This window comes from Macrotis lagotis, chromosome 6 (assembly GCF_037893015.1).
Source record: "Macrotis lagotis isolate mMagLag1 chromosome 6, bilby.v1.9.chrom.fasta, whole genome shotgun sequence".
In the NCBI taxonomy this organism is placed as follows: Eukaryota; Metazoa; Chordata; class Mammalia; order Peramelemorphia; family Peramelidae; genus Macrotis; species Macrotis lagotis.
Window position 1 is genome coordinate 40536517 of NC_133663.1, and position 15663 is coordinate 40552179.

Below are 15663 nucleotides of genomic sequence, written 5' to 3' on the forward strand. Positions count from 1 at the left end.
TTTAGTTTTGGTAGAATTGTCATTTTTATTATATTAGCTCGGCCTATCTGTGAGCAGTTGATGTTTGCTCAGTTATTTAAGTCTTATTTTATTTGTGTGAGAAATGTTTTGTAACTGTTTTCAAAAAGTTTTTGAGTTTTCCTTGGCAGATAGATTCTCAGGTATTTTATATTGTCTGAAGTTACTTTGAATGGGATTTCTCTTTCTAGCTCTTTCTGCTGCATCTTGCTAGGATTTATCTCATTCCCATTTCCAAGGTTGCTCATTTGATGTTGGTTGTCTTTCCTCCCCACTCAGATGAGTTGATAGCTTATGAATTGACAAGAAGAGAAGCAGAGACATCCAGGAGACCGCTCCCAGAACTAGTTCGGGCCAGGATTCCCTTTAGTGCCTGCCTTCAGGCCTTCTCTGAACCTGACAATGTGGAAGACTTCTGGAGTAGTGCCCTACAAGCCAAGTCTGCTGGAGTGAAGTAAGTTTGTGTGTGTGTGTGTGTGTGTGTGTGTGTGTATGTGCATGTGTGTATATGTATGTGTGCGTGCATGTGTGTGTGTGTGTGTGTGTGTGTAGCAGAGGTTCTTAACTTGAGTTCTGTGCACAGATTGAATGGGGGTTGGATCTATGAACTTAATAGGGGGGGAAAAGCCCCATATCTTTATTTTCATTAATCTCGATGTGATATCTGGTATTTTCTTCAATTATTTAAAAACATTATTTGGAAAGTGTGTAGTTTTACTAGACAGACACAATCACAAAAAGGTCAAGAACCTTTGCTTCAGAAGGAATAGTCTTGTACTTATAAATTGAGTAATGCTTATTCAATAGCCACAGGGCATCCTTCCTCAATCTGTACACAAAATACAACTATAACTTTCTATAACATTGTTTAGCTTAAATATTTCTCCTTTCTCTTCCTCTTCATCCTCTCTTCCTCCTCTTCCTTCTCCTCCATCATATTATATATACAATAAGGTATAAACATAATAAATCTACTCCCTAATGGGAATTATATATATATATAATATAATACCTATAATTTATAATTATAGCATCATTTTGTTTTTTATTTTAATTTATAGTCATATATAAATTTATTATTATATACTCATATTTTAATAATTATAAATGTCTAATATATAATATAATATTTATATATAATAAAATAATGAAATAAAATAAAATGAAATAAAGTCAATGAAAATGAAATAAAATCAATGGCTCATAGTGACCTGAAGTGTGACTGCACCTGAGTGTAGCCTCTAGAAATGTTCACTGCTTTCAAGTCATTATTAAAACAATAAATATTTGATTGCCTTTTTTTTTGTGTATTGCTCATTTTCCAATAACCCTCCTTTCACCATAGGTCCCCACCTCCCCAATCAGTCAAAGCCAATCAGTCAGACATATTGACCATGCTTGAGGCTGAATTTCTTATTCTATAACTGAAATTTCTCACATTTCTCTGCAGATAAAAGATGTCTTTAGTCCCTAGACTTGTAGAGGCAAAGGTGAGAGAGAAAGCCCCCCAGGCAGAGTGGCTGTCATTTGAGTAAAGAGACTTTGTGAAAACTACTTTGGTGGAAACCACGTTTCAATTATGGACCTCATCTACTAAAAAAACAAAATAAATTATGTTTTAAAAAAGACAAAATCTATCCTATTAAAAAAAGTTCAATGGCAAAAGAAGGATCTGGAATATTTCTATCTTTTTGGATCAGTTTTTTCACTTTCAGCTTCTCTCAAAGCTCCTGCTCTGAGATTACTGAGTTTATTTTTTTTTTTCCTTTTCAGGTACTAGTTCCCAGCAGGTGCCAATAGGCCTAATTTCCTGTAGTGGTTTCTGGGAATAGTACTTGGGCTTATTTGAAAATTCTTCATCAGTTTGATGGAAATTATTACTATCATTTTCATTAATGATCTGCAAGGATTTTCCACTTTTTTATGATCTCTTAAGGTTTAAATTCACATCAAATCAAGTCAACAGGGGTTTGTTATTATCTTCTTGGGATTACTGTGGGGATACAGAAAAAGACCAAAATAGTTCCTGCCCTCTAGGGCTTACATTCTAAGCATTTGAGTATCAGTGGACCAACAAAATATGAACAATATCAATGTATGAGTGGGATCAATTGGAGGTTGTCTCATTAAGAGGGAGGGGAAAGGCTTCATGCAGAAGAAAGAATTAAGCTGATGCTTAAAGGACAACAAAGAAATCAGGTTGTGGACACTAGGAAGAAGAACGACTGGAGGACAACCAGTGAAAAGTCAGAGAGAGAACAAATAGAGGTCTTGTACTAAGAATAGCAAGGAGCTAATATCAATGGTTCATAGAATAAAATATAAGAAAACTGGAAATAGAAGGGCCTAGGCTATGAGGAGTTTTAAAAGCCAGAGTATTTTATATTTTATATTTTTATATTTGATCCTGGTTGGGAGGCACTGGATTTTGAGTAGGAGAATCACGTTTGCATCTATACTACAGGAACATCACTTTGGTTTCTGAGTGGATGATGCTTGGAATGGATTGACACTTGAGAAAAGAAAGGTATTTATTACAATAGTCCAGTTATGAGATGATAAGGACTTGTAATAATGTGGTGGCAGTGTCAGAGGAGAAAGTGGGGGTACATAAGAGAGATGTGACGAAGGTAGCATAGACAGGATTTGGCAACAAGCAGGATACTGGCTGTGAGTGATTCAGTTTAGAGGATGCCACCTAGGTTGTGAGCACAGGTGACAAGGAGGGTGCTGGTGCCTCTCCACAGTAATAGGGAAGTTAAAAAGAGGGGAATGCTTAAGGATGGAGATCACACGTTCAGTTTTGGAAATGTGAAGTGTTAAACTCATAAGAACTCTTGCTGAATGCTTTGCTCAAGTAGTAGAGGCCTGTTCTTTTATCCAGTTCTTTTTCTTTTTCTTCTATTCAGCAAATAACTTTTGCATTTTAGAAAGTCATTTATCATCTCCATCCCTCTTGAAATGATTGGAAGGAAAATCTTTCTTTCTTTCTTTTTTTTTTTTTGCAAGGCAATGGGGTTAAGTGGCTTGCCCAAGGCCACACAACTAGGTAATTATTAAGTGGCTGGATTTGAACTCAGGTTCTCCTGATTCCAGGGCTGGTTCTCTATCCACTGCGCCACCTAGCCATCTGAAAATCTATGTATCTTAAAGATCCAAACTGGATATCTAGGTGAAAATAGTTAGGGGTCATTTATATTTGCTTGTTAAGGCAGGTTTCATTGGCTGTGGTTGATTAGCAATCAATCATTAATCATTTATTAAGTGTCTACCACTTGCCAGACACTTTGCTAAGCTCTGGGATGCCAAAAAGAGGCAAAAGAAAGTCTCTGTCCTCAATAAATATACAGTCTAATGGGAGAGACAGCATGCCAACAAATACATGAAACAAGCTATATGAAGGATAAGTACAAAAAAAAAATTAACAGAGGGCAATTACCAGAATTAAGAGGGCTTGGGGAAGATTTCCTGTAAAAGTTGGGATTTATAGGACTAGAACCTTGGATTAAACCAAGATACTAGATTATCTTTTTATATTCACTACCTGTTTCAGATCATGCTCTGTGACATTACCCAAACATTTAAGTTGACAAGGCCAAATCATAAGAAAACTAGTGAAGAATGGGAGAATATACCCTTCAGACCTATGACTTGGGGAGAGAATTTTTTTTATAAGGCAATGAGGTTAAGTGGCTTGCCCGAGGCCATACAACTAGCTAATTATTATGTGTCTGAGGTTGGATTTGAACCCAGGTAATCCTGACTCCAGGGCCTAGCTGTCCCCTGGGGAGAGAATTCTTAACTAGTCAAGGTTTAAGTGGGATCATACAAACTCATGTTGACAATTTCAATTTCATAAAATTATAAAACCTTATATTAACAAATAATAAACCTAGGGCAAGAAGAGAAAATGTCATTTGTTTTGTTGCACCAGGTAGCTTGGGAAAAAAGTCCGATACTTAAGGAATAGAGAATCAAAGCAAGTATATAAATGACCAAAAATCATTTGCCAGCAGTTAAATGTTCAAAGGATATAATAAAATAAATTTCAGAAGATAAGAATCAAGTAGGCTTTCTATGAATGAAATGGGGTGATGCTTCCTGCTTTAAGATCATTTTATTGACTAAAAAGTGTTCTTCATGTTCTTGGTTGGGTAGAAGGTCATGGTAGATGCTGGCTACAACTCAGATATGGGGTTCCTGCCTTGTAGAGCATTTTGCTTGAAAAGGAATTATAATCTCCTCTGTAAATAAAGAACATTTTTTTCAAATCCATAACAATTTAGAGGTCACTGAATTGATGGTAAATAAAGAGCAAAGATAAAGAAGATGGAAAAATATGACCCAGAGAGCCATTTTAATGAACTATTGTGCATATCAGTTTGAAGAAACCAGAGAAGGGAATTGGTCAAATGGAATAGCCTATAATTATATCCTATACTTGTCATATTGATGGACTAGGAGGAGGATAGAGTTACCCTTTTTTAATCTTAGTTGTGAGATTATAAGAACCCATGAATGTTCACAGCACATCCAACAAAGACCTTTCGTCTGTAGGCCTTTTAAAAAAATCTTAAATGTACATTAGAGGATAATTAATATAATTTAGAAATGGGAAGTATTTATGTCTTCATGGGTATATATGCAAATGTTCAGGGACTGACACCCATTAATTTAATAGAGAAGGGCTTAGAAAATTAGTAGTGTAGATATGCTATTATGTCTGTTTTTAACTCGATGGCTTATCAGTTTCCTTATCCTCATTGTTCATTCATTCATGCCAGTTTACCAAAATTCTACTCTGTATGTACACTGTAGCAGGCATGATGAGATGAGTCAATGTTTTACTTATTTTTGTTTCATCTACTTTTGCAGATTGAAATCCTTCCCTATACTTCAACAAACTATCTGAATATCTGGGATGCCTGGATTCTTCATTAGTGACTCTGTTTCCAAGATGAACCTTTCCATATTTAGTTGATTGAGTTCTAGGACCACCCATGTATAGTTGATTGGTCACTGGTTCTAAAGTCAAAATCTTTGCAGTTTGGTAAGACTTGGAGGATCTTGCATTCTGCTAGCACAGGCCTTAGGAGCCTGAGGTCCCTTCCACAGTCCAGGGAGACAGGTCTTTAGATGAAGCCCTCTACCAAATCAAGTGCTTCAGTCCTGAGATATGATGGATTCATTTATCATAGTGACTAAAAACTTGGGTTATCTATTCATGCTTTATTTCATTCTTGAACCCAGCCTTCAAGGTTCCTATAAACAGAAATAGTTTTTTTTAACATTAATTTTTATTGATAGCTTTTTTAAAATTTCCCTAAACTTCTCTCAGTATTGCTCTCTTCCGCCCTACCAGACAACCATTCTCTATAACAAAAAAGACTTTTATTTCATAACATAGCTTGGGAGAAAAAAAGAATAAGTCCCCAGGTCTTCACTTTGCTAAATTAACCAGTCCCTGTTTGCTACCTTGAGTGTGTTAACTCCTTGAGGGTAGGAAGTCATTTGTTTGCTTCATTTGTACTCCCCTACCCCACACTCCTCCCTCTAGCCTTGTGTCTGGCTCTTAAGAAAGCATTTAATTGATTTTTTGTTTATTTAGCAAACCCTAATAAACACAACTTTCACCAGTTAATCAAACAGACTGCAGGTTTTTAGGACAGAAGAGTCCACACTAGTAGGCTTCTGAAATTTGTTGGTAGGTGGGATCATTTCTGATACAGAAAACTATGTATGAGCCAAACCCTTAACAAATCTATGTTACATTTCTATCTGCCCATATAATTTTAATAAGTTTCCTATCATGGTGTAGGACTAGGAAGGATTCTGTGAAAATATCACTGGCCCTGGTTCCAAATCCCATCTTTCACTTTTATTCCAATGTGGCCTCGGGGAAGCCACTACCTCAAGAACCTTAGTTTCTCCATCTGTTAAATGAGAGAATTGATCTAGACTCTGGAGGTGACTTCTCTAGAGCCGGGGTCCTAATCACTCTCTGAGCTTCCATAGGTCTCTCTGCCACGGCCTTAATCCTACCTTTCCTAGCATCAGAAAATGCTATTGCATAAACCTGCCATATGAGGGGGCCAGTGGCATGAGATTTTAATGCTGTCTTAACTGAACATCAGGGTCAGCTTCTCCCATTTTTGGATTTGATGAGTTCTGACGAATAGAGGGCAGGGATAAGAATTAGGTAAGCATGGAGTTCATGTTTGATTCAAGATACCATAAGGAGATAGCATCACACAGTGGCTAGTGTCTTGGAACTGAGAAGACCTGGGTTCAGATACTACTTCTGAGACTTATTCACTGTATGGCACTGGACAACTCACTTAATATTTGTGGGTCTCAGATTCCTCAAAAGTAAAATGTCAGGGGCAGCTAGGTGGTGCAGTGCATAGAGCACCAGCCCTGGAGTCAGGAGGACCTGAGTTCAAATGTGATCTCAGACATTTAATAATTACGTAGCTGTGTGACCTTGGGCAAGTCAATTAATCCCATTGCCTTGCAAAACCACCACCCTCAAAAGTAAAATGATGATGGTAGACTAGTTAGTCTTTGGAGCTTCCTTCAACCAGTCCTGGCACCCTGTCTTGCCCTTGCAGTGGGCATACTCACACTCAAAGCCAGGGACATTACCCTCTGAACCACATTGTTTTGATTATCTGAGCTTCAGGACATAAGGAGAAGAAAAAAGGTACAATTCAGAAAAACCTGTATTCTCCTCTCAAATGGCAGTAGGTGACTGACTGACTTTTCAGTGACAAAATAACTTGAGTCAACTTCCCTCCTCACTATATATTTTTTCTACTCTCTGTGCTGACTGGAAATCTTGCCCAGACACCAGGCTCTTCAACCTTTGCATTCTGGGCAACCCATAACCCACAGCACACTAGCCATTGCCCATACCTCACAGCCCGTTTGGAGAACTCTTGTGAACTGCATTTTGAGATCCACAGGTGCTGGTCATCAGTGGGTTCCTTTAGTACATATTTTCCCATAGCATAGAGATACCATAATAAAAAGAAGGGGAAAACTCAATTTCTGATATTTAGTGATAGAATCTTAATATCAGGTATATTTCAGTTGATAGAAATATAAAAACTCAGAATTATATTTTACATGTTAGGGAATTTGACTTTGTTTGCCTTCACATAAGGGATATTATTCATCACTTTGGAGCTATCACTCTTTTCTTGGGACTCAACTTCCTCAAATATAAAATAGGATAGTTAGATGAAATGTTTTGGTGTTAAGGAACTGCCTTGGAAACCAACTCTAGAATTCTGTGATTTTATGAAAAAAGATGAGAAAAAACATTTATATTGAAACTTTTGAAGCAGATAAAGTTAATATAAGGCCACTGGTGAATCTTCCCTTTTCCCAGAGCTTGCATATATACTTTGTCATATATATTTTACCAAATCATTACAAAATGGATAGTCATTGTGATTTTTCTTTTATAGTTAGGGAAATTCAATCAACTATGTGCCCAGGATCATATCCTTTATATGAATCAATCATATAAACCAATCAGTAGCTGGTGGCTCAGTGGATAAAACACCAGGTCTGAAGTCAGGAAGACCTGAGTTTTCAAATATGGCTTCAGACACTCAATAGCTATGTTATTCTGGGCAAGTCATTTTTAACCTTGTTTTCTCAGTTTCTTCATCTGTAAAATGATCTGGAGAGGAAACGGCAAACCACTCCAGTATCTTTGTTAAGAAAACCCCAAATGGAGTCATGGAGAATCAGACATAACTGAAACAGCTGAACAAGAACATCATATACTAGTCAGCCAAATTTAAGTTGGTACTATTTGTAGTAGGGGCATCTATCAGGGAAGCCGATGCTCATTTCTGATACCAGGTGTTCTCATTTATAACACTGGTAATGATGATGAGGATGGTGATAATAGCTAACAGTTCTATGGTGCTAAGGTTTAAAATGTGAGGTTTAAAGTAGAGGCACAGACTGGAGTGAATCTGGATCTGTTTGGGGTCAGATTCCAAAGTCAGTTTTCTACCCAGTGTTCCAGGATGCCCTTCACCTTGAGAATACATGTCACACACATAGACCCTAGAACAGGTAGGTGGGATGGCAGCCAACAGAGGGCAGGGACAGTTTTCCTTTTGACTCCCTAGAACATATGGCAGATAGCTGGTGCTTTAGAAATGCTTGTGGATTGATTTAATACTCTTTAATATATATTTTTAAATTTGAAAGTATATATTAAAGAGTATTAAATCAATCCACAAGCATTTCTAAAGCACCAGCTAGGATATAGCTTGTTCCAGAGACGTAGACAGATGGTTAAAAATGTAGGTATGAGTCTCTCTCTCTCTCTCTCTCTCTCTCTCTCTCTCTCTCTCTCTCTGTGTGTGTGTGTGTGTGTGTGTGTGTGTGTGGATGGTCTTCTGTTCTCATGGATGTACCTGATTCAGGCTAGTCACTGGTCCTATTGGGCATGGTTCCAATCAAGTCTGGGCAACTTCGTGGGTTGCATTCATGATTCTTGTTGTCTTATATCATTGATCTAATTCTTTTGTGTTTCCCAGAACATCCCGCTTTGCCTCATTCCCTGAATACTTGGTAGTGCAGATAAAGAAGTTCACTTTTGGTCTTGACTGGGTTCCCAAAAAGTTTGGTATGTATTTTTTATTTCATGCTTTTGCTTGAAATGTTGTTTTTGAATTATTTGTGAATGAGCTTGAGCAGCTTGGGTGGGGAGACATGGTATGCCCAGGCTGGAGGAATTGGCTCCATTGCATTCTTTGGATTATATTTTCCTCTTTCCCTTTTTTTAAGCAGAATGTACATGTGTGTGTTTGTGCATGTATGCAAAATGAATGTTAAATATTTGTCCCAAAATGTTTTGTTCTAACTAGTCTGAGGAGTGGAAAAAAAGGAAGCTACCAAATAAAACAGAAACTGCAGTCTCTAGTCTGCTTTCTTTTCTACCCTTGAATTTCCCCAGGAGGAGGGAAATTAGACTAGTTCAGGGAGTTTCATAGACTTTCATGTTTATCTATGTGTATGTATTGTCCTCTACCTCCCTTCCTCCCCAGAATAATAAGGAAGGTCTGGGTTCAAATCCTAACTCAAACTCTTAATAATGAAACCCTGGATATGTCACCTCTCTTACCTGTACTTCAATTTCTTCATCTGTAAATTGGAAGAGTTGGGTCAGTTGCCTTCCAGATGTCCAGTTATGGTCCTACTAAATTAATTCTGTGATCCTTACTTAAGTTATAAGTGGTTGATGGCAGGGAGAGTTTCCTCTTGCTGATGAAATCACAGCCCATCCATTCAGAAAATATGTATAGGCATCATTTCCAGAACTTTCTTTCCTTTTCTTTTTTTTCCTTTCTGAGAGAGAAAGAATAAGCATGGTAGACATGTTAGATTTGGCCATAGATTTTTGTTTTCCTCGGACTTGCCTTCACTTCCCTTGGTAATTAGAATTGAGAGCAGTATTTTGGCAGTTAGTATCAAAATATCAGGTAAACAACACTCCACCTAATTTTGCCCTGGCTGACATCATTTTGGGATTCTCTCAGGAATGCTGTATTTTAACCAAATCTCACTAGAATATCATTAAATTCTGCTGTAATGTTTGACTAGTTGCCATGAGGTACAAATTTCCCTAATTGTTCCCATAGTTCTTATGACTCCATGTAACATTGTTTTACCTCATATATGTTATTCTTCGGTGGACAATATGCAAAATTATGGAGAACACATTTATATTTATTTTATGAGTCTGTGGTTTGGTTGCTGAAGATATTTAACCAATGCAGATTAGCAGCCTTTGATGCCTCCAAAGGAGGTTTATGGGAGTTTCTCTGAATAGGAAAAAACTTATTACCTGATGCTTAATTTGGTAGTTGGGTTGGTCTCCAAATTAGCTAAACTGGTCCTTGGAATGGAAGCATACAATCTCACCAGGCCCATCCTTATCACCTCTTTGGCCTGGTACATCTCATCAGAGCCTTTGAGAAACCAAAGTCAGCTCCATGCCATAGTTGGAAGTCATGAGTGGAAATAGGACACCTCTATCTCTAGGTGTTTTTTTTGTGTTTGTACTTAAGTGATCAGCCTTGATCTAAAATTTAAAACCAAATATTTTTCACACTATAACTTAATTGGTTAAATAATGAAAAGCAGTGTATCATAGTGGAATAAAGGACCAGCTATAGAGTCAAGAAGACCTGAATTTGAACCCTGCCTCAACCACATAACTGGGTGACTGTAGAAAAGTCAATTAGTATTCCAGGTCTCTTTCGAGGCTATAGGTTATAAATGGATTAATTGCAAATCTGAATTGGTGAAAAGAGTTTCTGCAGGGATTCTCCACATTGATGAAATCACAGTCATCCAGAATATGGTTCAGTGGAAAGAGTACTTGGGTTTGTAATAAGAAGATCTGGGTTCAAACATTGTTGTCACTGGCTACTGGGGTAACTATGAGAAAGTAATGGAATTTGAGAGTCAGAAGAGAAAAAACAACAAATAGAAGGAATCATGTATGTTCTCTAAATCTCAGTTTCCCCATCAAAAGTTTGGACTGTATGGTCTTCTAATGCCATATCTATGATCTTATGATTTCCCTCTTCCCCCCTCAGGGGCAAAAAAAGTGAAAGACCAAATAGTGGTGGTTTGTAAAACTGATATGTTTGTGTCAGTCACTGCAATAACAACTGATTTAAGAACTTTGAAAATGGGATTCATATTTGAAAGATTCTACATCTAAAAGACAAAGACATTTGATGGTGGTGATGAGGTCATGTGTTTGAATACTGTCCCAGCTACTTTCTAGCTGTGGGATTCTGGACAGGTCATACAACTTTTCTATCCTTCAGGTTCTTTTAAATGGGGGTGGGCTCAGGATGCTAAGGTCTCTTCTGATTCTCATTCTATAAACCTATGATCCCATTAGGTACAACTGGTTAATATGCATACTAAGTAAAGGATAGGAAATCAGGAAATCCCTACACGAATGGCGTTTCTCCTTTTTCAGATGTTTCCATTGACATGCCAGATTTTCTTGATATCAATCATCTCAGAGCCACAGGGTTACAGCCTGGAGAAGAAGAGCTTCCGGACATTGCCCCGCCAATAGTCATTCCTGATGACCCCAAAGGTACTTCCCTGGACAAGGAGGTTGTTCTCTCCCACCCCTCTTCCCTTAAATCAGATACCTTCATTACCTTGCTGTAGGGTAGGTTCCTGATTTGCTTATAGCAGGAAATATAAAAGATGGGTAAGGATAGAGAAGATGCAGATGTGGTGATGAGTGTATAAAATGAACCGGTAGTAATGGGCTGAACAAAAAAAAGGAAAAAAATGTTTCAATTGGAGACTGAGGCTGGTGGGATTGCTTGAGTTTGGGAGGTTTGAGCTATTGTGATCACTAAATTTGGCATTATTATGGTGAGTCCCTGGGAGTATATGTGTGTGTGTGTGTGGGGGGGGGGAGGATTTGGGGAAGGGAGCCACCAATCAGTGAGACAGATTTTTAAAAACAAATAACAAACCAAAAAATCCTTCATTTATAGAAGTTCTTTTAAAATAGAGGATTTACCATTATCTTTGTCTTCCTCCCCCACTACTTCTATTTGATATAGTCCTGAAGCTATGTTTAAAGAGTATGTTTTCTTTGAACTTAGAGGTGAAGAGGAACTGATGCCATTTTGGAGGGCAGGGGGAGGAAAGGAATATGCTAGAATAACTGTCTTGAAGTATGAGGCAATGTGTGACATAGAAGGAGATCTAGATTCAGAGTAGTAGATCCTGGATTCAAATATCGGCTCTATCACTTATTTTGTGACTTGGGCAAGACTTCCCCAACCTGGGCCTCAGTCTTCCTCATTGTCCATGAGGGTCCATTTAGCAAACAAGGTAGTATTCTATGTTGCAGCTGCATGACTTGATATATATTTCAGTGGACCCATGAGCTCATTGATATGGATATTGCCTTCAGTAATGCAGACTGCGGCCCATGCATGCATGATTGTTCTTTGCAACTTTCATTCATACAAGTTTGCCATAGAAGGTTCACCCAGTGTGCTGAGTACCTTCTTCACATTTTCTTGAAATGATGAGGATACTATCAGAACCTTGGGAACATCTATCAGCTTTTCTTTTCTTGCAGTGTGACTTGTTTATATTCTTTTGGGGTCATACATTTCTTTGATAATGCCCTATAGGGGTGGCTAGGTGGCACAGTGGATAGAGCACCAGCCCTGGAGTCAGGAGTTCAAATCCGGCCTCAGACACTTAATAATTACCCAGCTGTGTGGCCTTGGGCAAGTCACTTAACCCCATTTACCTTGCAAAAACCTAAAAAAAAAAGATAATGCCCTATAGACTATCTACATAGAAGAAATATCAGACACTTAAACAATACTTAAGCTGATGTTTATTGAATTGTTTATGGAATTGAAGAATGACTCTTATCCCAACCATGATATGGAGTTGCATAGTTAGTTGCATAGTCAATAGAGAGTGCACAAATATACATGTGTGTTCACTCATATATACATGTATGTGTAATGTTTTGACTATAATTTGCAAATAGCTATTGATCTGGGCCCTGAATTCAACAGAAGAAAAGTGGATTAGATTACTTTTGGAAAGCTGAAAAGAATTTTGAATGATCTCAGGTTATCCCTAACAGAAAAAAACCACTTGTATTTATTAAAATTTTTTTTCAATTAATTAGCACATCTTTTTTCCCTGCTACCTTTCTGCCTGCCACTAGAAGGAAAAAACCCCCAAAACTTTTGCAACACAAATATGAAGAGTTAAGCAAAATAATTTTTTGCTTTGATTGACTACATTCAAAAAATGTATGTTGCATTCTTCCTTTTGAGTTTACCACCTCTTCAGGGAGAGGGGTAGCATTCCTCATCATTGGTCCTTCGGAATAGTGGCTGCTCAGTACATTGATCAGAATTCTTAAATCTTTCAAAATTGCTTAACTTTACATTGCTTTTGTTGTATAAATTATTTTCCCACATCTTTCATATCACATTATACTGGTTCCTACAACTTTTCCAAAGTTTCTCTGAACTGTTCCTTCCACTATTTCTTATAACTCATTGATGTTTTCGTACATTAATAAACCAGAATTTGCTTAGCTATTGCCCAATTGTGGAACCCCCTTGGTCTCCATTTCCTTGCCATCACAAAAAAGAGTTGCTTTAATATTTTTGTATGTATAGGTTTCCTTTTTTCTTTGATCTCTTTTTGGTATCAGCCTACTAATGGGATCAATGGATCAAAGATTATACACACTTTGGAAATTTTTTGGTCACAGTTCCAAATGACTTTCCAGAATGAAAGGGTTTGTTCAACAACTCCACTAACTATGTACCAGCATGCCTGACTCCCTGCAGGTCTTTTAACACTGGTCATTTTTCTTTTTTTTTTGCCAATCTAATGAGGGGTGAGGTAGATCTCAGAGTTACTTTTATATTTTTCTAATTATTAGTGTTATGAAGCATTTCTTCATATGACTATCAGATTTTTTGATGGTCAATTTTAAATATTAATAATATCTTGCATTTGCATGGCTGAGTGATGGAACACTGAAGTGTCTGAAGAATTTAAGTTGCTCAAAAGATAAATGAGAGATACATAGTTGTTCATGACTGGACAGCAACACATTGGAAACAAGGATCCTAGATTTGGAAATTATTTTGCTTAACTCTTCATATTTGTGTTGCAAAAGTTTTGGGTTTTTTTCCTTCTAGTGGCAGGCAGAAAGGTAGCAGGGGACAAAGATGTGCTAATTAATTGAAAAAAATTTTTAAATAAATACAAGTGTTTTTTTCTGTTAGGGATAACCTGAGATCATTCAAAATTCTTTTCAGCTTTCCAAAAGTAATCTAATCCACTTTTCTTCTTTCCAAAAGTAATCTAATCCACTTTTCTTCTGTTGAATTCAGGGCCCAGATCAATAGCTATTTGCAAATTATTCTTTATGCAGCAAAGATTTATTTATATGATTCTTAAAATGTTATTGATATTCAGAACCTCTCCATCTAACAACTCCAAGTATGAAATGGAAAAAGAAGTCAGTTTAGATTTACAAAAAAAAGCACAAAATCAAGACAAAGAATTCTACAACTTTAATATATGTGTCTATGTAGATTTACCTAGATAGACATATACAAACACATTTGTTGCTTTTGTTCATTCATTTTCAATCATGTCTCTTTGTGACTCCATTTAGGGTTTTCTTGGCAAAGATACAGGAGTGTTTTGCCATTTCTTTCTCTAGCTCATTTTACTGATGAGAAAATTAAAGACAAACAGTATTAAATGACTTGCCGAGGGCCACATAGCTAGTAAGTGTCTGAATCTGGATTTGAATTCAGGAAGATGAGTTTTCCTGACTCCAGACCTGGTTCTCTATCCTCTTCATCACCTGAATTCACTGAATATTTTTGCTGTCAATCATGTTTCAATTTGTTGTATAACAGTCTAGATCAGAGGTCATCTAACATGTCCTTCCCTATCTATTTTACAGAAGAGGAAAATGAGGCCCAAAGAGGGGTGGAGACAAGGTTATAGGATCATAGATCAAAACCTGGAAAGGAACATTATGAGAAGGAAATTATCATCTACATAGGGGAAGGGACCTGCTTAATTAAGGTCATATAGATATTAATGGTGAAGTGAAGATGTGAACTCCAAATCTAGCACTCTTAGAATATCTTGATTTTAAGAAAGTTAAATAACTTGGTTCAAGTTAAGTAAAAAGTAGGGTAGGATACAATTGATTCTGATTGTATGGCAACCAAAATTCCACAAAGGAATTAGAGAAGGGATAAATCAATACAGACTTTGGAGATATGTAGGGTAGTTAGGCTATTTGTGTCCCTGATGACTACCTCTCTGGTGCTTACAGTAGAAACCTGGGTTTATAATTATGCAGAGTACTTAGAAACATTTAAAAGAGAGAAATCATCGAGTTCATTAGCCTATTCCTCTGAACACCATGTTTGATGTGGTTTAAGTGCCCTAAACTAATTATTCTCACTCATTACCATAATGCCTTTATATATTGCTATGTATTACCATGAGGATTATACTGCTGTTAGTATAGACTCATGGAGACCTGTGTGGAAGCTAAAGGGTCTGAACATTTTAATAAAGAATGTTTTAATATTGACCTTTTTCTCTTTCATTTATTCATAATGGTGTGGTTTGGTCTCATTTTTCTCCTTCCCTACCCTCTTAAATTTCAGATCGATTGATGAACCATTATATGGAACGTAAGTGTCTCTTTCCCCCCCCTTCTATAATGCTTAGATAATTTGGCTATTGAGACTTATTTCCCTGAATTAGTTGTTAATGGAATGTCTTAGTACTCATACATATGTAGCTTTCTCCTTTGGGGAATTTTGTATTGATGCCTCACTTGTATGTTGAGGGAACTGTAAACTGTAGCTCAGCAATATTGAGGGCAAGAGCCTAGTACCCAACTCAGGACTAGCTTCATAATGTTTCTTGAACTGAATTGAACCCCTAACAGAGATTTTAATAATTTGGAAACTATTCTAGTTTCACCCTTCACAACTGGTTCTATTTTCTCATTAATATGATTACTGATGTTGGGGTAGACTGGAG

General features: G+C 37.1%; 1 protein-coding gene across 3 annotated transcripts in view; it reads left to right on the forward strand.

The window, feature by feature from the left end:
- The window catches only part of USP13 (ubiquitin specific peptidase 13), a 148298-nt gene that overhangs the window by 112554 nt on the left and 20081 nt on the right, over positions 1–15663 (forward strand). For all 3 annotated transcript variants that reach the window (XM_074190991.1, XM_074190993.1, XM_074190994.1), the window contains 4 exons: positions 298–472; positions 8583–8671; positions 11045–11167; positions 15282–15308. In XM_074190991.1, coding sequence (XP_074047092.1) covers positions 298–472; positions 8583–8671; positions 11045–11167; positions 15282–15308 — 414 coding nt within the window. The remainder of the gene's footprint in view (positions 1–297; positions 473–8582; positions 8672–11044; positions 11168–15281; positions 15309–15663) is intronic.